The 24,363-nt window shown below is 43.2% G+C and overlaps 1 protein-coding gene across 3 annotated transcripts in view; it reads left to right on the top strand.

Annotated features, from left to right (window-relative positions):
• The first annotated feature begins 4,351 nt into the window (after positions 1-4,351).
• LOC129700262 (tumor necrosis factor alpha-induced protein 2-like) overlaps positions 4,352-24,363 on the top strand; it is a 35,945-nt gene continuing 15,933 nt past the window's right edge. Inside the window, exons 1-6 of one of the 3 annotated variants that reach the window (XM_055640585.1) lie at positions 4,352-5,320; positions 10,019-10,125; positions 16,554-16,763; positions 19,514-20,159; positions 21,398-21,509; positions 21,667-21,789. In XM_055640585.1, the coding sequence (XP_055496560.1) occupies positions 10,101-10,125; positions 16,554-16,763; positions 19,514-20,159; positions 21,398-21,509; positions 21,667-21,789 (1,116 nt within the window). In that variant the 5' untranslated portion in view covers positions 4,352-5,320; positions 10,019-10,100. Of the gene's footprint in view, positions 5,321-6,881; positions 7,315-7,341; positions 7,619-10,018; positions 10,126-16,553; positions 16,764-19,513; positions 20,160-21,397; positions 21,510-21,666; positions 21,790-24,363 lie in introns of those variants that run through there. The other 2 variants (XM_055640586.1, XM_055640584.1) reach the window with 2 other exon arrangements.

Genomic DNA, 24,363 nt, shown 5'->3' on the forward strand with positions numbered 1-24,363 from the left:
TGCGAGTCCAGGTCCATAGAACTAGCCGCAGCATGGATTACAGAGGGGGAGCAGTGAGGGAGGGCCTCACAGAAGGTTTTCAACATATTCTGATGACATTCTAGTGTACAACAGACTCATTTTAGGGATTTTATTTAGTTTCCAAATTAGTACTGATGAAGTGTCAGTTCCTTTACATGTACCGAAATTAAATCCTCCTTCTTGGACACACAATGAACTGCAGATGATGGAAACTTGAACAAAACACAAAGTGCTGGAGGTTTAGGTATGAGGAGAAGTTTGGTAGTGAGGTATCGTCGAGGCGAAGGGATTAGTCGAGGTGTAGGTGAGGAGAAGTGTGCGTAGGTGAGGTGAGGAGAAGTGGATGTCTGAACTCAGGAAGGAAGACCGAGGAGCTGGTGAAGAAGATGAGACCACTGCCTTCTGTGGCAGAGAATTCCATAAATTCGCAACTTTGGGTGAAAACGTTTTTTCTCATCTCAGTGCTCGGCAAAGAGACATTTCAGATAACATATATTTTGGAAGGATTTTTTCATCTGTGTGAGGCCATTTATTCAAACATATAAGATTATTAAGGGTTTGGACACGCTAGAGGCAGGAAACATGTTTGCACTGCTGGGAGAGTCCAGAACCAGGGGCCACAGTTTAAGAACAATGGGTAGGCCATTTAGAACAGAGATGAGGTAATATTTTTTCACACAGAGAGTTGTGAATAGACAATAGACAATAGGTGCAGGAGTAGGCCATTCAGCCCTTCGCCAGCACTGCCATTCAATGTGATCATGGCTGATCATCAACAATCAGTACCCCGTTCCTACCTTCTCCTCATATCCCCTGACTCCGCTACCTTCAATATTGGATTGGCAGTGGAGGCCAATTCTCTGGAGGCTTTCAAGAGAGAGATAGATAGAGCTCTTAAAGATAGCAGAGTCAAGGGATATGGGGAGAAGGCAGGAATGTGGTACTGATTGTGGATGATCATAGATCATCAGTGGATGATCATCTATTGTACACAAAAATGCTGGAGAAACTCAGCGGGTGCAGCAGCATCTATGGAGCAAAGGGAATAGGTAACGTTTCGGGCCAAAACCCTTCTTCAGACTGATGGGGGTGGCGGGGAGAAGGAAGGAAAAAGGAGGAGGAGGAGCCTGAGGGCTGGGGGATGTGAGGAGGGCTAAGGAAGAGGAAGAGACAGCAAGGGCTAACAAAATTGGGAGAATTCAATGTTCATGCCCGCTGGATGCAGACTCCCCAAGCGGAATATGAGGTGCTGTTCCTCCAATTTCTGGTGTTGCTCACTCTGGCAATGGAGGAGACCCAGGACAGAGAGGTCGGATTGGGAATGGGAGGGGAAGGGCTGAGCCACCGGGAGGTCAGGTAGGTTCTTGCGGACCGAGCGGAGGTGTTTGGCGAAACGATCGCCCAACCTCCGCTTAGTCTCACCGATGTAGATGTTGACATCTAGAGCAGCGGATGCAGTAGATGAGGTTGGAGGAGATACAGGTGAACCTCTGTCGCATCTGGAATGACTGCTTGGGTCCTTGAATGGAGTAGAGGGCGGAGGTAAAGGGACAGGTGTTGCATTTCTTGCGGTTGCAACGGAAAGTGCCCGGGGAGGGGGTGGTACGAGAGGGAAGGGAAGAGTTGTGGAGGGAGCGGTCTTTGCGGAAGGCAGACATGGGGGGAGATGGGAAGATGTGGCGAGTGGTGGGGTCACGTTGGAGGTGGCGAAAATGACGGAGGATTATTTGTTGTATGTGACGGCTGGTGGGGTGAAAGGTGAGGACTAAGGGGACTCTGCCCTTGTTGCGAGTGCGGGGATGGGGAGAGAGAGCAGTGTTGCGGGGTATGGAAGAGACCCTGGTGCGAGCCTCATCTATAAATGATGAGGGTGCCAAAATATATTTCTCAGTGTTTCTTGTTTAAAGCCTGCACATTCACCCAAACTACTTATTTATTTATTTATTTATTTATCATCTAATAACAGACAAGCCTGCAGCATGGAATGATGTCAACAATCCTGATTTTGGCAAATAATAAAATGTCCTGATTTTGTCCAACTAACAGCTGACAATTATCCCATTCCTTAGCTTGCATCTGAGTAAAATTTATTTCAAAACGCATTGATAGTTTACGATTATTTAAATGGTAAATGTAGCTTCAGAAGCGTTTTCATTTTGCATGTTAAAACCCACCTGAGAACCATGGGCGAGTTTGCAATTTTACTGACGGATTTTTCACTTTTAAAACTTTTCCTATAACAAATGAATAAAGATAAAAAAAGTCAATAATGCCCTACTTTTGATGAAATGCAGCGAGCAAACGCGATAATTCCCGATATTTTGGATCTTTAAATCTCCACGACAAATATCCGCTGATCACTTCCGCTGGTTTAGCACCTTCAGCTCCCTCTTGAATTTACCTTAGTTTCTATCTTTTTTTTGGACTGTAAATTTAGGTAGCTGTGCCTCACGGTCACCCCAACTGGCACAATAAATTGCAGCTCAAAAACTGTCCGTTTTCGATGTTTTTAACGGGTGTGAAAGTGTGTGTTTTCCCATTCACTAACATGTATCGGAAGTATCGCATGTACTCCACTTTAAATTTTCGGTCACGTGGGTGCGGATCTACGCTCCAGTGACCATTCGTGAAATCACCCTATTGTCTAAATGGCAGTGGCAGATGGCTAGTGGCAGATCATCTGTTGTCTATTTCATGAAATATATATCTTTTGGGGGTTATTTTACTGCTTGTGTGTTAGAGAAATTCTAAGCTTCTGTTATGTAAACCACCAGCAGAAAGCTTGAAAATCACTTTCAATTTATTGAAAATGAAGGAGCTTCAGGGGGCATTGGCCCCTGAACCTCCACCTGAGCGCTGCTCCTGGACCCCGCCGGGGCCTAGCCAGCCTGTCCTGGTACATCCCCATTGAAGAAGATAACAGTGGTTTACCCAGACCTCGTTGCTGATTGCGAAGTGGCCCCCACAACAATTCAAGCTTCAGGGCCCCTAAAATGTCGGCCCGCCACTGCCTCCAGGTCGCCGGCAGGGTGGCGCAGAGGTAGCGTGCAAGAGAGACACAAAATGCTGAAGTAACTCAGCGGGACAAGCAGCATTCCCGAAGAGAAGGAATGGGTGGCCCGGGTTCGATTTCGAGGGCTGTCTGAACGGAGTTTGCACGTTCTCACAGTGACCGCGTGGGTTTTCTCTGGGTTCCTCCCAGACATCAATGACGAGCGAGTCGACACAGACCCGGTGAGCAGAAGGGCCTGTTTCATGCTATATTATTAGACTAAACATAGTTCAGGGCAAGTTATAATGGCCAGTTAACTTACCAATAGAAGTTTCAAAACAGAACTATTGGGGAAAGCCATGTGGTCATAGGCAGATGATAAATGTGAGGTTATCCATTTTGGTGGCAAAAACGGGAAAGCAGACTATTATCTAAATGGTGGCCGATTGGGAAAGGGGGGGATGCAGCGAGACCTGGGTGTCATGGTACACCAGTCATTGAAGGTAGGCATGCAGATGCAGCAGGCAGTAAAGAAAGCAAATGGTATGTTAGCTTTCATTGCAAAAGGATTTGAGTATAGGAGCAGGGAGGTTCTACTGCAGTTGTACAGGGTCTTGGTGAGACCACACCTGGAGTATTGCGTACAGTTTTGGTCTCCAAATCTGAGGAAGGACATTATTGCCATAGAGGGAGTGCAGAGACGGTTCACCAGACTGATTCCTGGGATGTCAGGACTGTCTTATGAAGAAAGACTGGATAGACTTGGTTTATACTCTCTAGAATTTAGGAGATTGAGAGGGGATCTTGTAGAAACTTACAAAATTCTTAAGGGGTTGGACAGGCTAGATGCAGGAAGATTGTTCCTGATGTTAGGGAAGTCCAGGACAAGGGGTCACAGCTTAAGGATAAGGGAGAAATCCTTTAAAACCGAGATGAGAATAACTTTTTTCACACAGAGAGTGGTGAATCTCTGGAACTCTCTGCCACAGAGGGTAGTTGAGGCCAGTTCATTGGCTATATTTAAGAGGGAGTTAGATGTGGCCCTTGCGGCTAAGGGGATCAGGGGGTATGGAGAGAAGGCAGGTACGGGATACTGAGTTGGATGATCAGCCATGATCATATTGAATGGCGGTGCAGGCTCGAAGGGCCGAATGGCCTACTCCTGCACCTAATTTCTATGTTTCTATGAATATGAAGGTCTGTTGGCGACGCTAGTGGCAGAACCACTCGGATCGCACTCGGTCCACTCTGGCAACCTGCCGCTCATTGTGTAATTATTGTTAGACGGTCCAGCCAATGTATTAATCATTTACATCCCCGTTTTATCACAATAAAAAAATGATGAATTGTAGTAATTCGTTTTAACATTAAGGCTCCTTTCTTTCTCGGAAACAAATGCCCTTTGACCCATTAATCTTGGGCGTATTGGTGCTTTTAGCATTTGGAATCTTTTCACCGGGCTTTCACCGTCCTTACAGTGATTGGCAAAATAATCAAGGAGGTGGATTTTCCTTGCGTGGAGTTTTTCTTTAACGATTTGGAATCAATTTCCTGAAAGATTGTTGGAAGCAGACCCAACAATAATATTGAAAGATAATTTAATATATACTTGACGGGAAGAATAAACATTTGGAAGCCTGTGAGGAATGCAAGGGGAGGGGGCAATTAGTTGGCACAAGCATGCTAGGCTTTGTGCTGCTTTGTACGTGTGTATCTAATCGAAGTGAAGAATCTGTCTTTGTACATAACAGTGGTACAAAGCTAGCTATTTTTGCACGTCAACATGTTAGCATATTTTGGAGGAAGTAAGCTGTTGGCAGCTATTAGGAATGCCTGACAAATCAATACAGTGTGTGATTTCAATTCTCTACTGACTTCAGAATGCTACCCTTTAATTACCGAATGAAAGTCGTTCGTCTTTGCGATGCGGATCCCCGCGTTTGGTTGGTCTGGATGATAAACGCTGCTTGCAATGATATCACGACAGCCGGAGTAGCCAGGGAATTGATGCTATTCAATCTAAACGGCCCTCGCTTATTGAACCCCGTTCTTCTGCTGCTTGTGGATAGAGCCCTTTTTTGGGACCGCCAGTCAGTCACAGTTGGGCTTTTCCACGTAATTACCCATCACATGCCAAATCATTTTCCGATCCCACCCCCAAGTATAAATAGATACAGCCTACACCGAAGCTTCAAGTGCTTGCGACGGCCGGCTGCTTTGCGGAATCAAATATTTTCATAATCTCTGTCCCATTCCAATTTTCCCAGAGCAAATTTTCCCAGAACTAACGAAACGGGTGGATAATCGGTAAGTTGAGAAATTCGCTGCGTTGCGCTTCAACTTTTTGATTTATCCTTGTTCTTCGGTTTAACCGTGCGGGAATTTACGGGAGTTAATCAAGAGAGAAGGAAATAGGAATTATGGAAATCCGAGTTTAAAAATGATTTAAAAAAAATCGGGTTCCAATTCCAGGCGGTGTTTTGTGAAGAGAACATGAGTAATTTCAAAATAGACATCGCAATTTCAAAATAGACATCATCTTCCGCAAGAGCAAATGTGAAAGCAACACTGATGGTGGAAATATGAAAGGAAATAATGCTGGAATACTCAGCAGGTCGGGTGGCATTTGTCGGAAAAGAAAGAAACAGAGTTAATGTCTCATGCCCGCAACCGTTCAGCAGAACTCCCGAGAGATTAAAGCGAAATGGAGGTGAAGAGGAAATAAATTGTGAACGAGCCAGGCAGTTTGGATACCATTTGTGAAAGAGAATTATATGCGACGTCTATTTTGAAATTACTCATATTCTCTCCACAAATACGCTTTGATCCTGACGACGGGTGATGTCTGTACGTTCTCCATGTGACCGCGTGGGTTTTCTCCGGTACTCTGATTTCCTCCCTCACTCCAAAGACGTACAGGTTAGTAGGCTTCGGTAAAGATCGCAAATTGTCCTAAGAGTGTGGGATAATGTTAGTGTACGGGGATTCGGTAGGGACTTGGGCGGCGAAGGGTCTGTTTTCGCACTGTATCTCTAAATCTAAACGTAAACCGCCGAATTGCTAACGTTTCCAAGATCGTTTATGTAGGATTTCTGGCAATCGCAATGTCTCTTTTGTTATTGGTGAAACGATATCAGCCGTCAATTGAAAAAATAAATAAAATACACTGGAGGACAGCGAATAAGGTGGGGGTGGACGAGTGGGAGGAATAACACCGCTCCTCCGGAGCTGGCATGGACCGAATGGCCTTCTGTAGAGGCGAATAACCAACGTAGCGAGACAGAGGAAGAGCGTTTGACAGCACTGGGCTTCTCTCTACTCGCTTGAGTTTAGAAGGTTGAGAGGGAGGGAGGGAGGGAGGAGGGGGGGGGGACGACATCATTGCAACTTACAGAATATTGAAAGGCATAGAGAGAGTGGATATGAAAAGGATGTTTCCACTGGTGGGAGAGTCATAGCTTCAGAATTAAAGAACGCACTTTTGGAAAGGAGGTGAGGATGAACTTCTTTCGTCAGAGGGTAGTTAATCTGTGAAACTCATTGTCACAGAGGGCTGTGGAGACCAAGTCACTGGATATTTTATGACAGGGGTAAATGCATGATTAGAACGGGCGTCAAGGGTTATGGGGAGAGGGCAGGAAAATTGGAGTAGGAGGCAGAGAGCAGCCATGATTGAATGGCGGAGTAGACTCGATGGGCCGAATGGCCTAATTCTACTCCTATAACTTGTCAACGTGAAATATATACAATACCACTTCCACCAGGAGCAGGGAGACAACCCCTGCCGGCCAGGGTTAGTGGATAGTGGATACATGGGGGGAAAAACGGACGAGGAACTATAATGAGTGAATGAGAGCATTTACTACAGCACAGTGGCTCAGCGGTAGAGTTGCTGCCTTTACAGCCCCAGAGACCCGGGTTCGATCCTGACCACAGCTGTCTGTACGGAGTTTGCATGTCTCCCCCCCCCCCCGTGACCGCGTGGAATTTATCTGGGTCCCCCACAAAGGCATGGTTTGTATGTTTAAGATGGTATGGTTTGTATGTTAATTGGTTTCGGAAAAAAAATGTAAATTATCCCTAGAGTGTAGTGCTGGTGTGTTTCTGCGCTGTATCTCTAAAGTCGATAAGAACGAGAGACGGCAGGAATTAGAATGCGTGAAACAACGGGTAAGAATGCGTGGATGACAAAGTGAAAGTGAAAGGGTGAATCTAAGAGTCAGTGAAAATGACGGGAAGAAAATGAATGAGGATGGTTGAGTTTAAATAAGTGAATGACAAGAGAGTGTCCGTGTCAATGGGTGAGTGCAGTGAATTAATCCAATCCATTATCCATGGGAAACATGCCCACATACTTTAGCCCTCAGCAGCCATCCATTGTGCTTGATGTGTAAGGAGGGGAACTTACACGCAATAAGTGCCAATCACTGCGCGTCGGAAGGAACTGCAGATGCAGGTTTACACCGAAGATAGACACAACAAGGTTTCCGTGCGGTTCCCGGAGGTTTTTGTCAGTCTCCCTACGTGTTTCCACGACCTGCAACCTCTGGCAACCACCTGCAAACTCCGGGAACTGCACGTGGAACCGGAGCACCCAGGGAGAAGGTACAAACTTCTTTACAGACACCACCCACAGTCAGGATCGAACCCGTGTCTCTGGCAGCAACTCTACCGCAGCGTCACTCTACCGCCCATTTCTTGCATGCTGCTTACAATAAGTCGGTATAATTTTTTTTCTTCAAAATAACACCAAAGGTTGAGTTTCAAATCATCATTAATTTGTTAATTGAAGCGTTCCATGAAACGGGCCTAGCGTTAAACATTCGCCAAAGTCATCCGCTAACTTTCCCATCCAACACCTTTCTCTGGCAATAATATCCATGACATGACCTTGGAAAAAATGTACCATTCTTCGAATAGAAACACAAAAAGCTGGAGTAACTCAGCGGGACAGGCAGCATCTCTGGAGAGAAGGAATGGGTGACGTTTCCGGTCGAGACCCTTCTTCAGGCTAGTTAGGGATGAGGGGAACGAGAGATATGGAGAGATAAAGAACAATGAATGAAATATATGCAAAAAAGTAACGATGATAAAGGAAACAAGCCTTCCTTCCCCTGCAACCGCAGAAGATGCAACACTTGTCCCTATAGCTCCAACCTCGACTCAGTCCAGGGACCCCGACAGTCCTTTCAGGTTAGGCAGAGGTTCACTTGCACATCCTCCAACCTCATCTACTATGTCCGTTGTTCACCATGTGGATTCATATACATTGGGGAGACCAAAAGCAGACTGTGCAGTCATTTTGCGGAACACATTCGCTCAGCCCGCAAGAACCAACCTGATCTCCCGGTTGCTGGACACTTTAATTCTCCTTCCCATTCCTACACAGTCTGTCCTTGATCTCCTCCATTGTCAGTGAGGCTAAATGCAAATTGGAGCATCTCATATTTTGATTGGGCAGCTTACACCCCAGTGATATGAATATTGATTTCTCTCACTTCAGGTAGCCCCGGCATTCCCTCTCTCTCTATCCCTCCCCCACCTAAGTCACATTAGCTTCTCATTTTCACAAACAGCTTACAATGACCTGTTTCCATTATCATCATTACTTTGTTGCTTATCTTTCATTCATTGTTCTTTATCTCTTCACATCAGCATCTATATCTCTCATTTCCCTTAACCCCAATCAGTCTGAAGAAAGGTCTCAACCCGAAACGTTATCCATTCCTTCTCTCCAGAGATGCTGCCTGTCCCGCTGAGTTACTCCAGCATTTTGTGCCTATCTTCAGTTTCAACCATCATCTGCAGTTCCTTCTTACACGTACTATTCTTCTCCTATGTTGAAATACTTATTTCACCAAAGAGACATTGTGAATAGACTAGGACAACCTTTGTACATCTGAGGAAAAATATATTTGAAGATCATGACTTCAAATCTGACATGACTTATGATCTAGTAGACACAAAGTGCTGGAATAACTCAGCGGGTCAGGCAGCATCTCTGGTCTTCAGACGAGGCACAGGGTGGCCGTGGGAGAGTGGGGGTAATTTTCCCACACAAGCCATAGGTGACTGGGCAATCTGAACCCAAGCACCAAGTAGCTGAAGGTCGCATCCCTCGGGACATCCCCCACTCTCCCACGGCCACCCTGTGCCTCGTTTCCCGCGTGCGGTCGCAGTGTGAAGGGCTGTGGGTCGGATGGAGCGGAGTTGTGGGACAATGTTCATCCCTCATCAGTGATGTGATGGACGCGGGGGTCTGAACCAATCGCTGTCAAGTCCAGCCCCCCAGCAACGTCATGTCCATTATTTGACTTTTCTGTTGAGCGGCATTTGGTTCATTGGCTTGTAGGCAATGCTGCCTTTTGGATAGGTGGCATTTCGGCAGAGCGGCCATTCAGTGAGTTTGCTTTTAGGTGTCCCACACTTTTGGTTATTTGGCGTTTCAGCTTCGTACGCTTTTGGTTATTTGGCGTTTCAGCTTTGTTTCCAATTGGTTATTTGGCTTTCACTTCTTTGCTTGGGCTTCTCGTCCATCGGCACCACGTCCGCACACGTAATCTGATGTTATATAAGGATAATGTAGTAAGCACTAGAATTTATTTTAGCATTGTAACATTTTTACATGTATGACACAGTAAAGTTAAAAATTATTTTTGGGGTTGAATCATGAAGGAATTCAGAATTATTTGGACACACACACACACACACACACACACACACACACACACACACACACACACACACACACACACAAAAATTACTACTTTAAGAACATCTAATATTCTGAGGGTCTGAAGGATAAACAATTAACAAAATGTGAGAAACCAGCAGCAAACACATAGTGATGCCGATGAATTAGTTATCACCTTCACTTTGCTGAGCATGATGTTACTACTACAAATGTTTAGTGGAATTTAGCAGATGGTAAAACTATCTTTATAATATAGTAAACACTGAAATTTATTCTAGAAATGAAAGGTGTCTATATGTTTGGCATTTTAGGCTCGAAGTAATCTTAGAAGCTGATTTTGTGGTTGAATCAAGAAGGAAATTGGAACCATTTGGCATCACGGTGCTGTCAATCATGAAGAAATTCAAGAGTCACCTCGGTAAGCCTTTGGACTGATAGGTTATCTCTGATTTTTAAAGTTAATTTCACAAATGTACATCATTGTCGTTAGCCCTAGATACCCAGAGTAACAAGAATTATGAGAGAAAATAAATACACAGTGGCTTATATTATAGCGTAGATTTGGCTTGTTCAACTGCTTCTGTGTCAACTAAGTTTGAAGGCATGAATAGTTGCTCCTTTTGATACTTTCCCACATTGCACCAAATTTCTGCAGGCGACCACCATTTTTACAAATCTATCCAAGAGAAAGAACCAAGTTCAGTTAGATATGCCATGGATACTGTTTACAATGAAGAAAACACATATTTGTTTTGCCTGTTTTTGTTTTAAAGGTTATACTGGAGTTAGAAAAAACTTTCCCTTTGGCAAAGTTGCCCTATAAACATCTGGCATCGATTCCATTTTTGGCAGGTCGAGAAACTGCACCTTTGATCCTTAAACTGATTTAAAATTTAATAAATGTGGAAACTACAACATGTATCGATGTCGGAGAACTGCAAATGAAAACATTCTAATATATTTTAAACTTATTGTCTGGAATGAATGGCCAATGGGTCACACAGCAGCCAGTGAACCATTAGATTGAACTTTGTAGGATGTTAGACACAAAAATAAATTTAGTGCTAGCAGGAGATTTTCATCAAATAGTATCAGAAATACCACAAAGTGATGGATAACGGGGGTCTGAAACAATAAATTGGCCAGTAGGTTACACAGGCAATGCTGCCTTTTGGAAAGGTGGCACATCAGCAGGAGTTTGCTTTTAGGTGTCCCCTTTTTATTTGGATTCTTTTGGTTATTTTGGCGTGTAGGAGTTATTTGGCTTTTTCACCAAAAAAAGTTAGGAGTAGGAGATTGATGTTTATCAAGGATATGTAGTAAGCACTAGAATTTATTTTAGCATTGTAACATTTTAAGTTAAAATTATTTTGGGGTTGAATCAGAAGGAACCAGAAAGTTGAAAAACACACACCACACACATGAAAAGCCAGTCTTAAGGGTCTGAAGATAAACAATTAACACAACCAAATAGTGATGCCGAGAAACTCACTTTGCGGGTACTACATGTTTAGTGGAATTTAGCAGATGGTAAAACTATCTTTATAATATAGTAAACACTGATTTATTCTAGGAATTTTAGGCTCGAAGTAACGTTTTGGAACCATTTGGGGCCGAGTCACCTCGGGTAAGCCTTTGGACTGATAGGTATCAGAGTAACAAGAATTATGAGAGAAAATAAATACACAGTGGCTTATATTATAGCGTAGATTTGGCTTTGTTTCAACTGCTTCTGTGTCAACTAAGTTTGAAGGCATGAATAGACTTCCCACATTGCACCAAAATTTCTGCGATCTATCCACCATTTTTACAAATACACTGAAGGCAGAGAAAGAACCAAGTGGCAAGATATGGGATACGTTGAAGAAAACACGGGTTATACTGGAGTTAGAAAAAACTTTCCCTTTGGCAGGTGGGTCGGGACAAGAAACTGGGAAAAAGGAGGAGTAGCCAGACACAAAAATAAATTTATGCTGGAGGGTGGGAGGCCAGATAGTAGGGGAGCTGAGGATCTATGGGGGAGGGAATAGGCAAGGACTAACAGAATTGGGAAGGAGGAGTCGATAGGGGAGGATGCCCCGGGGACAATTCGATGTTCATGCCCCGGGGGTGTAGACTCCCCAAACGGAATATGAGGTGCTGTTCCTCCAATTTCCGGTGCTGCTCGCTGTGGCCATGGAGGAGACCCAGGACAGAGAGGTCGGAGGCGGAGTGGGAGGGGGAGTTGAAGTGCTGAGCCACCGGGAGGTCAGCTTGGTTATTGCGGACCGAGCGGAGGTGTTCGGCGAAACGATCGCCCAACCTCCGCTTGGTCTCACCGATATAGATCTGCTGGCATCTAGAGCAGCGGACGCAATAGATGAGGTTGGAAGAGATGCAGGTAAACCTCTGTCGCACCTGGAACGACTGCTTGGGTCCTTGAACGGAGTCGAGGGGGGAGGCAAAGGGACAAGTGTTGCATCTCCTGCGGCCGCAAGGGAAAGTGCCTGGGGAGGGGGTGGACCGAGAGGGAAGGGAAGAATTGACAAGGGAGTTATGGAGGGAGCGGTCTTTGCGGAAGGCAGATATGGGGGGAGATGGGAAGATGTGGCGAGTAGTGGGGTCACGTTGGAGGTGGCGAAACTGACGGAGGATTATTTTTTGTATGTGACGGCTGGTGGGGTGAAAGGTGAGGACTAGGGGGACTCGGCCCTTGTTGCGAGTGCGGGGATGGGGAGAGAGAGCAGTGTTGCGGGGTATGGAAGAGACCCTGGTGCGAGCCTCATTTATGGTGGAGGAGGGGAACCCCCGTTCCCTGAATAGTGAGGACATTTCAGATGTCCTGGTGTGGAACGCCTCATCCGTGGAGCAGATGCGGCATAGACGGAGGAATTGGGAGTAGGGGATGGAGTCCTTACAGGAAGCAGGGTGGGAAGAAGTGTAGTCCAGATAGCCATGGGAGTCAGTGGGTTTATAGTGTATGTCGGTTAGAAGTCTATCACCTGCAATGGAGATAGTGAGGTCAAGGAATGGTAGGGAAGTGTCGGAAATGGTCCAGGTGTATTTCAGTGCCGGATGGAAATTAGTGGTGAAGTGGATGAAGTCAGTCAGTTGTGTGCGGGTGCAGGAGGTGGCACCAAAGCAGTCGTCGATGTAGCGGAGGTAGAGGTTGGGGATGGGGCCCTGGTATGTATTAAACAAGGATTGCTCGACGTAACCTACAAATAGGCAGGCATAGCTGGGGCCCATGCGTGTGCCCATAGCTACGCCTTGTATTTGGAGGAAGTGGGAGGAGTCGAACGCGAAGTTATTGAGGGTAAGGACCAGCTCCGCTAGGCGGAGGAGAGTGTCAGTGGCTGGGTAGGGGTCGCATCTCTGGTCGAGGAAGAACCGGAGGGCTGTGAGACCATCGTGGTGGGGGATGGAGGTGTATAGTGATTGGACGTCCATGGTGAAGATGAGGGGGTGAGGGCCTAGAGAATTGAATGCGCGGAGACGACGGAGAGTGTCTGAGGTGTCTTGGACATAGGTAGGGAGGGATTTGACCAAGGGTGATAGGATGGAGTCAAGGTATTTGGAAATGAGTTCGGTGGGGCACGAACAGGCGGAGACAATGGGTCTTCCGGGACAATCAGGTTTGTGGATTTTAGGGAGAAGGTAGAATCGGGCTGTGCGGGGCTGGGGAACGATGAGGTTGGAGGCTCGGTCGGGTAGGGCATTGGAGTGGATGAAGTTGGTGATGGTGCTGGAGATGGTGGCCTGGTGCTCGTCAGTGGGGTCATGGTCCAGGGGTAAGTAGGAGGAGGTGTCCGATAGTTGGCGCGTGGCCTCAGCTTTGTAGAGATCGGCGCGCCAGACTACCACGGCACCTCCCTTGTCAGCGGGTTTGATAACCAAATCTGGGTTGTTGCGGAGTGAGTCGATGGCAGAACGTTCCTGTGGTGAGAGATTGGAGTGAGACAGGGGAGTGGAGAAGTTGAGGCGGTTGATGTCGCGACGGCAGTTATTGATAAAAAGTTCTAAAGCCGGAAATTGGCCACGAGGGGGGTTCCACGAGGAGGGGGTGCGTTGGAGACGGGAAAAGGGGTCATCAGTGGGGGGCGAGGACTCCTTCCCATGGAAGAAAGCTGTGAGGCGGAGGCGACGGTAGAAGCGCTCCAAGTCATTATATACTTGGGGAAATATTGAATGATTACACTTGAAAACCAACAGGCAAGTGGATTTGAAGGGTGATCCATCAGTAAAAGAGTGCTTTGAATGAACTCAAATTAGAAAATGGGGCAATTAAACATGAAGACTCAACAAGAATGACTGTGAAAAACTTGAGCCATTTTGTTATATCACTTTATGATCTGCTTTTCCAAACGCCACTAAACACCATTTGAATTGCCAATGGTTGCATGAAAGATCAATTTTAGCAGCAAAATTGGTGCAGTGCAGGTCATAAATAAAGATCTTCCTTCAAAGCTGCTGGACAAGTCAAGTCAAGTCAAGTTTATTCGTCACATACACATATGAGATGTGCAGTGAAATGAAAAGTGGCAATGCTCGCGGACTTTGTGCAAAAAGACAAACAAACAAACAACCAAACAAACTACAAATAGAATGTAACAGAATGTATAATGTGAATCTGTTGGCAGTGTGACAGATGTTGATAAGGCTATATATATATATTCTGTTTAGTTGCTAAACTCTCTCTCTCGTTATTCGTCATACCATCACAGGATCTTGAACTTCTTCTTATCGAGTACACGCACAAGATGAGAAGTTGTTCAGCCAGTTGAACACACGTCTCATCAATGGTGTCTGTCTTGTCGCTTCTTGTGCTTCTTGTGCGTGATGGTGGAAAGATTGGTGGAAACAGCGTTGCGACATGAACGACCTTGACCCCACCTTGAACTAAAAGAAGGAACGCCAATCATGCTGCTCATGAATTTAGATCCACCAATACCATGCAACTGCACAAGATTATGAGTTTTAAAAATATTCCACTTGAAATATTACACTTGAAGGTACTAGACAGTTACATGGATAGGACAGGTTTGGAGGGATATTGACCAAATGCGGGCAGGTGGGAGTAGTGTAGATGGAACATATTAGCCAATGTGGGCAAGTTGGGTTGAAGGGCCCGTTTACACACTGTATAACACTATTACTCTATACGTGTAATTGAGGCTACAATAATGACCGAAAATGTGTTCAACCCTTGAATGCCAATTATCCCATCTGATTTATCATTTTCAAGATTCAAGAGTGTCTCATTGTCAAATGTCTCAAAACAGAACAATGAAATTCTTACTTGCAGCAGCACAACAGATATGTAAACATAGTACTCTGTAAAACCCATAATAAACACAAATCAGTTCAGTACTTACATATGTATAAAACAAACAGACAAGTAAACAAACAATAATAATGCAAAGCCAAAAAAATTATGCCCCCTGAGTCTCTATAGTTCGGAATCTGTTTCGAGATTATAGTGTTTAATAGCCTGATGGTAGTAGGGAAAAAGATGCGTCTGTTACTTGGACATGACTTCAGTTCCCTGTTCAACTTACTTTTGTTATATGCATTAACAAGGTACCGGGCCAATCAACAAAAGATGTTGTTCTTAAACCAAATGTTTCACCCATGATCAGCTCCATGTTGGTCGCTCCAGAGTTGGACATGACAACTATACAATTTTACATCAGCTTCAATAGAAATAAATGTAGTGTATTCTGAAGCACTTCAACATTGAAATCAAGTAAATCTACACACTATTCATTGGTACATTCCTAATTAAAGAGAACTATATTGAATGTATTTTTATCCACACATTTATTTTCAATATGTTGTTATTGGTAATTTTACTTTAAATTGCATAATTCTAACTGCCTAAATATATTGTTCATGGAATAATTATATACAATTAAGTTAGAATTTATTTCATTTACAAGGTATGCTATAAAACCCAATTCCTTGGAAATAAATGTAAATATCATGATTACCAGCATAATGACTTGAGGTTCCGGTTATAAAAAAGCACATACAAGGCTGATCTGAGGAAAGATGAGTTCTTACATGACTGCTTTGAGCAATGGACTGGTCCCTATTCAATCACTCGGCAGCCAACCTAGATGAGCACGCCATTGCTGTCACAGACATTTATCAGCGAGTGTGGAGGACGACATGCCAAAGACAACAATCTGTGTTTCTCAACCAGAAATCTGGGTGAAGCATGAGAACCACTTCTTATTGGAGTCCAAGTCTAAAATGTTCGAGTCAGGTAACCCTGATCTGTACAGGATATCTCGGTATGACCTTTGTAAAGTCTTCAGGGATGCCAGGGGACAATACCAGATCAAACTAGAGTCCCAGACCAACCACTCAAATGCCAGTTGATTGTAGCAAGGCTTGCACGCTATAACATGCAACAAAGTGAAGTATTGGTTTATTATTTTCACATGTACAGCGACACGGTGAAAATCTTATCCATGTGTGCTAACCAGGCAAATCATACCATACATAAGTATGTCAGATACATTTAAAAGAGTAATTAAACAGAATGCAAAATATAATGTCACAGAGAAAGTGCAGATGTAAAGATGTGAGGGCCACAACAAGGAAGATTGGGAACTCATTTCTAGCATACTGGAGGTTGATTGAAAAGCTTGATCCCATTCTGAATCTGGTGATATATGCTATCAAGCTTTTGTATCTTCTGCCCAATGGGACAGGGGAAGAGAGAGAGTAACTGGGGTGTAAATGGCTAATGATCACGTTGGCTGCTTTCCTGATATATCTCAATACACAGGACAGTGTTAAACCAATACCAATAACCTGAGTAATGCTGGGTCACTAGAACTTTTTACCATTATTTTACAGTGGGAGACAAGAAAGCCATCATACAGAATAACCTTTCACCGAAAACTGACTGTTCAGGAATAAGCCCAAAACTAAATGTGGAGAAGAAACACAATAAGAAATGGGCCATTTTCTCACCATTTTCCCACAAGAAGGAAACAACGCTGATTTCAACAGACAACATTACAGATACTGAAGAGATCGATGGAGAAAATATAAAAATACCATCAGGTAGGATTGTCTTAGTTAATGTGTAAAGAAGGGTTTAATCTCGACCCAAAATGTCACCCGCTCCTTCTGTCCAGAGATGCTGCCTGTCCTGCTGAGTTACTCCAGCATTTTGTGTCTATCTTCGGCTTATTGATGAATATCTATATATTACTAAAACTCTCATCTTGACCACTTCCTGTCTACGTTGTAATTAAATTTGAGCAAAAATGATCCCCCAGAGCGCTACAATTTTTCACCACCTTACTCATCATTCTCTTCTGCTGCAAGTCAAATAAGTTTTGTTCCAATAGGTGAAATAGTACAAAGGTTATGAAGGTTTTGAAGGATTCCCCCTCCCCTATAGTCTAGAAACTTATTTATGCCATGATCGTGCAAATGAAAATCATGTTACCATGGATCTTATCAATTTTGTGACAGCGTCTGACAGCATTAACTCTAATTGCTAACATGCATTAACACCAATTGCTGGTGAAAGTTGTTTATTTACATAACCCACCACTTGCTTTTGATTGCGGAAGTAAAAAAAAATCTATCAGCCAAATGGTGACTCTTTATTTTTAGTCAATTCCGGTAGGGGAATTTGATTTTAAAAGTCCAGCAATTCACAAAGAGCACGTGAGACCTTTTGGAAGCTCCCTCCTTCTATGCATGCATTTTGTAAGAGGCAGTTTCCAATGTTTAAAGGTCTGTGCGGGTCCTTTCACCCCACTGGAAGGGCTCTGCCTACATCCAACCCTCCAACCCCTATCAGACATGGTTCTTTCATTGCAGCATGTAATCATTAACAAGTAACATGCTAAAAGCTGGTGTTATCATTGGAAATACAATCCTTGTGCCCACAATTCAGAATCAGGGTACACAAGCAAGTACTCACAGGATATCGGAACTGGTGCTAACGCAATTTGTCACCACTTTTTAATAACCTTCTTCAAACAACATTAGGGAGATTGGCAGCATCATTTTAAGATTAGAGAAACCTTGCAGTCATACATGTAAACTGATGACTTCAGTGTTCTTGATGTTTAATTTAAGGACACAAAATGTTCCACAGATTCTACACCAAACTTCTACAGATGCACCACAGAAAGCATACTGTTGCGTTGCTTCACAGCTTAGTTTGAGTCAACTCTACCAGAGACCGCAAGAAATGACAGAAGTTGTAGATGTAGCCCAGTCCATTACACAGACTAGACTCCCCGCCAGTGACTCCATCAGCACTTCATGCTGCCTTGGAAAAGCAGCCAACACAATCAAAGACTTGCCTCACCCTGGTCTTGCCTTCTCCTCCCCTGCTCTCATCAGGCAAAACTACATTAGCTCAAAAGGGAGCACCATCAGACTTAGGAATGACTTCATCCCCTCTGCCATCAGACTTCTGATCAGTCCTTTCATCAGCTAGGGTACTGTCCAATTAATCTCCACCCCACTGCAGACATTAGACTCTATCAATGGAATTGAAGCACGACAATGCTGTGAATTATATCCTACAATCTGTATCTTTTCCTTTCCTCTTTCTGTTGTACTTGAGTTTGACTTCTTTGTACTGATGTTTGGTATTATCTGATCTAATTGGACAGCTTGCTAAACAAAGCTTTTCACTGTACCTCGGTTCACCTGATAATAATAAACAGAAATGTAATGTTATAGATGGAGGGGTGGGCGAATAAAGTATTATCGGTTAAATGTTTGTTAAGACTGTATGAGAAGAGCAAAATACAGTTCCATCCTACAGAAACATTGGAGGAGGTTGTTTTGGTCAATTATGTCACAGGGTACAGACAGATTGAGAATGAGCAGGCATGGATGCTTTTGTAATTAGCACTTAGCATGCTATTAATGGCTCTGGTCAGAGCTGTTTCAGTATATTACAGATGGACATAAATTTAGAACTGTACAATGCAAACAGAGACTTTTGAGGGGAGGTTGCAAATGGATTAAAGATAAAGGAGTACGCCATTTAGAATGGAGACAAGGAAACACTTTTTCTCACAGAGAGTGGTGAGTGTGGAATTCTCTGCCTCAGAGGGCGGTGGAGGCCGGTTTTCTGGATGCTTTCAAGAGAGAGCTAGATAGGGCTCTTAAAGATAGCGGAGTCAGGGGATATGGGGAGAAGGCAGGAACTGATTGGGAATGATCAGCCATGATCACATTGAATGGCGGTGCTGGCTCAAAGGGCCAAATGGCCTACTCCTGCACCTATTGTCTATTGTCTATTGTTTATTCCACTTTTAATCATATTTAATACTGTAGTTGACTTTGTAGGAAATAAGAATATATTTTCTAAACTGCCTGAAACTGCAAATGTTTCAAAATGTTTTCTCAATTAAATAATGAATACTTCTTTCTTTGCTAATTAATAATTATGATAATTGATTTTGATGGATAAGGATTTACTTTAAAATATGAAGAATATATTTGTTCACAATTTAACCAGGTTGATCTAAAGACTATGTAAGTGATGAATGTTTGTTCAGCAAAGATTATTGAAAGCAATGTGAACACATATGCAGATGCTGGAAATTTGAAATAAAAATTGAAGTGGCAAGACAGAGTAACCATTTCAGATTATGGACCCTTTGCCGATATTGTTTCTCTATTCCCAATGCCGCTTGAGCTGCTGACTGACTCCAGCATTTTCTGTTGATGGAAAACAAAGCTTACATTAACCAAAATTGAGAAATTGTAATTGTCATACAAACAGGTTTTTGTGTACCTTAATGAAATAGTAATAGTAACTTTCTTTTGTCTAGAAAAAGACATCCAAGTACTTATCGAACAAAAGCAATATTTTAAGGCTGACTGCCACCTCATCAAATTGGAACATGAGCGATATGCTCATGACAGTACGGAAATTGATGAAGGTTTCATCGAAGAGAAAAAAAAAGTTGAATCATTGTATGAGCTGCTTAGTGTTGAAATTTTCACAGTTGCGAAAAACTCAATGAACATTTCCAAGGAAAATCCAAATCTGTTGAAAATGGCAGTGCAAGTGAAAACCCAAGAGGAAAAGTTAGATCAGATGTGTCTGGAGGAGAAAGGGACATGTGGAGGTATCGCAAAAGTTAGGCCAAGAGGATGGGAAGCTAAATGGCTGGATGCTTTAGAGCAATCTGTGAATCAAAGATTAGGTGAACTACTACGCAATGTTTCTGATGTTGACAAAGCCAAATCGTCCATTGAGTGTTTAGTGGAACATCACAAAAAACTGAAAGAGGATTTTGATACCATTGTGAACTGCATCAAGCCATGTTATCCCCAAGAGTACAATATATGTGAAAAGTATGTGGAATATTATCATAAAAAATGTTCCTCCCATATGGAATTAATCATAGAAAATGGACCTAAAGGAAAAGATGTTTATCCCATTCTGCACTGGATTGTCACTTGTTATCCAAAGTAAGTTGGACACAGACTCATAAAAATGTTTTTTTAATCTATATTTCTGTTAACTATTGTATTTTAAGATCAAGATTTTTTTTACAGCACAAAAATAGGTTCTTCAGCCAAACTCTTCCATGCCAACTAAGTTGCACACCTGAGCTAGTCCTATTTGTCTGCATTTGGTCCATATCCCTCTAAATCATTCCCATCCATGTACCTCAGTGTTCCCTCTAAGCTGTGCGCCTGTGCGCGCGCACACAAGTTTTGAAACCAGTACACAAAGAAAATCTGAAGAAGGGTTTCGGCCCGAAACGTCGCCTATTTTCTTTGCTCCATAGATGCTGCTGCACCTGCTGAGTTTCTCCAGCAATTTTGTGTACCTTCGATCTTCCAGCATCTGCAGTTCCTTCTTGAACACAAAGAAAATTTATGTGCGCACAAAGGATTTTGAAATTCGGGAAAAAAATATCTCCGCTATAAAATTTCTCCACTATCAATGATTTTTTCACAACCATCTTCACAACCAATATCTCACAACCATCTTCACTATCTGCAAAACCATCCACTTTTGTATCATCTGCAAACTTGCTAATCTTACCGTGTATGTTCTCATCCAAATCATTGATATAGATGACAAACAATAATGGGCCCAACCCTGAGGCACACCACCAGTCACCAGTCATAAAGTTATGCAGCATAGAAAAGACCCTTTTGGCCCAATTTACCCATGCTGACAAAGGTGCCTCATCTGCGCTAATCCCACCTGTCCCTACACACACTAGGGACAATTTACACATACACCAAGCCAATTAACCTACATACTGTACCTGTACATCTTTGGAGTGTGGGAGGAAACCAAAATCTCGGAGAAAACCTACGCGGTCACAGGGAGAACGTACAAGCTCCGTACAGACAGCACCCATAGTCGGGATCGAACCCAGGTCACCGGCGCTGCAAGCACTGTAAGGCAGCAACTCTAGCGTTGCACCACCGTGGCCGCCCTATGTTATGATCATCTACCTTGTTATCTCCTTACGTAATGTAGTACCAATTTTTTTTTGTGAGAGGTTCTGGCACATAAGAAGCATATTTGAATAAAAGTAGCTTCTCTAGTGTGTGAATGCAGTACAACTTTTCATGGAATGCATGGTATTGACAAATAATAATTGAAGATTGACGTGATTTCAAATTTTAAAACATGGTTGTGAAAGACGTCAAATTAGTCAATTTGAAAGTTTCTATTCCTTGCTCAGGCTTATGAATACCATCACACAATCTGAAGAAAGAAGTCAGGAACTGTCAAGTACCTTGCTCCCAGAAAGCGTGATCAGTCATTTGAAAAGTGAATACTTTTCTGCTTTACAGGTAAAAAGTTAATCATATCCTTGCATTACAAAATGGTCGAACTATCACTAAAGTTCCAACAACTACTGTTGCAATTCTTTGTAGATGACCTTTTATTAACATTAAATCATTGCACATCGTGTGATACCCTTTATTCAGTTGTTTTTTTGATTTGCAGGCAGATGCTAGAATGCACATGGCAAACAGTCTCCATATAGAAGAGGAGAATTGGAGACGTGAAGAGGAGCCCATTGTGCTGAATGAGCATTATCACAGCGAATTACCTATCGACATAATCCAGGTACACCAAATAAAACCCATGAACAAACATTGCCAATACATATCTCATGAAACTGGATATGTTTTTATCATGAGAAACTAGGAAAAATCTTCTTATTTCAGCGAGCTTTCGCCTCGAAACCTGTAGCTAGGTGAAATATTTTCACATGCAACTAAATAATAGCTTCAAAGACCATCCATGAAAAAGGACACAAAGTGCTGGAATTACTCTGTCGGTCAGGCAGCACCTCTCGAGAACATGTTTAGTTGATGTTTCGTTCCGAGACCCTTCATTTTAAACCAGAATTTACAGTTCTTTGTTTCTACTACGCATCCAATAAAATGCTTTGATTTTATTTCATCAAAACCTTGGGACAACCAATTACTATTAAAAATCAATTAGTAACATTTACAGACTAGTTTAGTCCATGTTGCATATTTAGTTTATTATTGGCACATCTACCACGGTACAATGAAAAGCTTGTTCCTAAAGACAACATGATTACAATCATGTATTTCCAAAGAGTGTGGTTGACTATAGCTCCTCTTTTATCCTGGCTGCACATACCTCAGCTCCTCTTCATCAGTTACTAATGTGGAGTGTTCAGAACTGAAGGAAACACATATTCTTGAAGCAACATAACTAAAAGTAAAATAAAATTCCCTTTTCCAAGTTTCCACAACATAACTGAAATCCAGTGCTGGAGTAACTCGGTGGGTCAGACAGTATCTCTGGAGGATATGGACAGGTGATGTTTCGGGTCAGGACCCTTCTTCAGACTTTTTTCTAGCCTAAAGAACGGTCTCAACCCAAAATGTCACCTATCCATGTCCTGCAGAAATGCTGCCCAACACACTGAGTTACTCGAGTTCTTTGTAGTATCAAAGTCTGCAGTTGCTTGTGTCTACATAATTCAAATCTGATCTGTTTCCCAAACTGTCAGCATTAATATTATATTTTCCTCGTCCCCATTCAGCATCTATATTTATACGCTGTCAACAACTCACTTTTTTGAGTATTAATTAAAGCCGAAGTGTGGGCTGAAGGAAGGATATGATTGCATTGGAGGAGATCCATTAAGTTGTTGCCTGGTTTGGATGGCTGTGGTTATGGGGAAAGATTGGAGAGGCTGGGTTTGTCTTTGTTGGAGCGAAGGAGGCTGAGGAGTGCCCTACGCAATCTCCCGGTTATCAAACACTTTGACTCTCTTTCCCATTCCCATACTGACCTTTCTGTCCTGGGCCTCCTTCATTGTCAGAGTGTGGCCAAACGCAAATTGGAGGAACAGCGCCTCATATTTCGCTTGGGCAGCTTACAAACCCAGTGGACTAATGATTTCTCTAATTTCAAGTAACCCTTACATTTCCACTTTCTCCGTCCCTCCCCCACCATAGTCGTCCCACCAACTTCACTGTCGTCCTGCTTAGTTTCACTGTTTGTATCCACTCGTTATCTCCTTCTCAACACCCAACAATTGACCAAAGTGGGCTTCACCTTTGTTTGATTATCGTTGCGGTTTTGATTTGTTCTTTTCAGACCTTTCATTCATTTGTTCTTTGTACCTTTTCATACCTCTAGTTTCCCTCTCCCCTTACTGTCAGTCTGAAGAAAGGTCTCAACCTGAAACATCACCTATTCCTTTTCTCCAGAGATGCTGCCTGACCCACTGAGTTACTCCAGCATTTTGTGTCTATCATTGGTGAAATGATATTTATCTATCTATCTCTATACCTATAAAAGTCGCATTTTGTATGTATGCTTGTGTGTGTGTGTGTGTATTTCTACCTTCCTCAAAACGCCTCGCGCTAGTGCAAACATTTTCACAGATTTTTAATCACATTAACCTCATCGACAAAATAAACTGTTTCACTTTACATTTCATGAGGCTGATCATCCATATTCAGTACCCCGTTCCTGCCTTCTCCACATATCCCCTGACTCCGTTATCTTTAAGAGCCCTATCAAGCTCTCTCTTGAAAGTATCCAGAGAACCGGCCTCCACCGCCCTCTGAAGCAAAGAATTCCACAGACTCACAACTCTGTGTGAAAAGGTGTTTCCTCATCTCCGTTCTAAATGGCTTACCCCTTATTCTTAAACTGTGGATCCTGGTTCTGGACTGCCCCAACATCGGGAACATGTTTCCTGCCTCTAGCGTGTCCAAACCCTTAATAATCCTATATGTTTCAATAAGATCCCCTCTAATCCTTCTAACTTCTAAGGTGACTTGGATAGGCTGGGTGAGTGGGCAAATGCTTGGCAGATACAGTATAATGTGGATAAATGTGAGGTTATCCATTTTGGTGGCAAAAACGGGAAAGCAGACTATTATCTAAATGGTGGCCGATTGGGAAAGGGGGAGATGCAGCGAGACCTGGGTGTCATGGAACACCAGTCATTGAAGGTAGGCATGCAGGTGCAGCAGGCAGTAAAGAAAGCGAATGGTATGTTAGCTTTCATTGCAAAAGGATTTGAGTATAGGAGCAGGGAGGTTCTACTGCAGTTGTACAGGGTCTTGGTGAGACCACACCTGGAGTATTGCGTACAGTTTTGGTCTCCAAATCTGAGGAAGGACATTATTGCCATAGAGGGAGTGC

This window comes from Leucoraja erinacea, chromosome 9 (assembly GCF_028641065.1).
Source record: "Leucoraja erinacea ecotype New England chromosome 9, Leri_hhj_1, whole genome shotgun sequence".
NCBI classification, from domain to species: Eukaryota; Metazoa; Chordata; class Chondrichthyes; order Rajiformes; family Rajidae; genus Leucoraja; species Leucoraja erinaceus.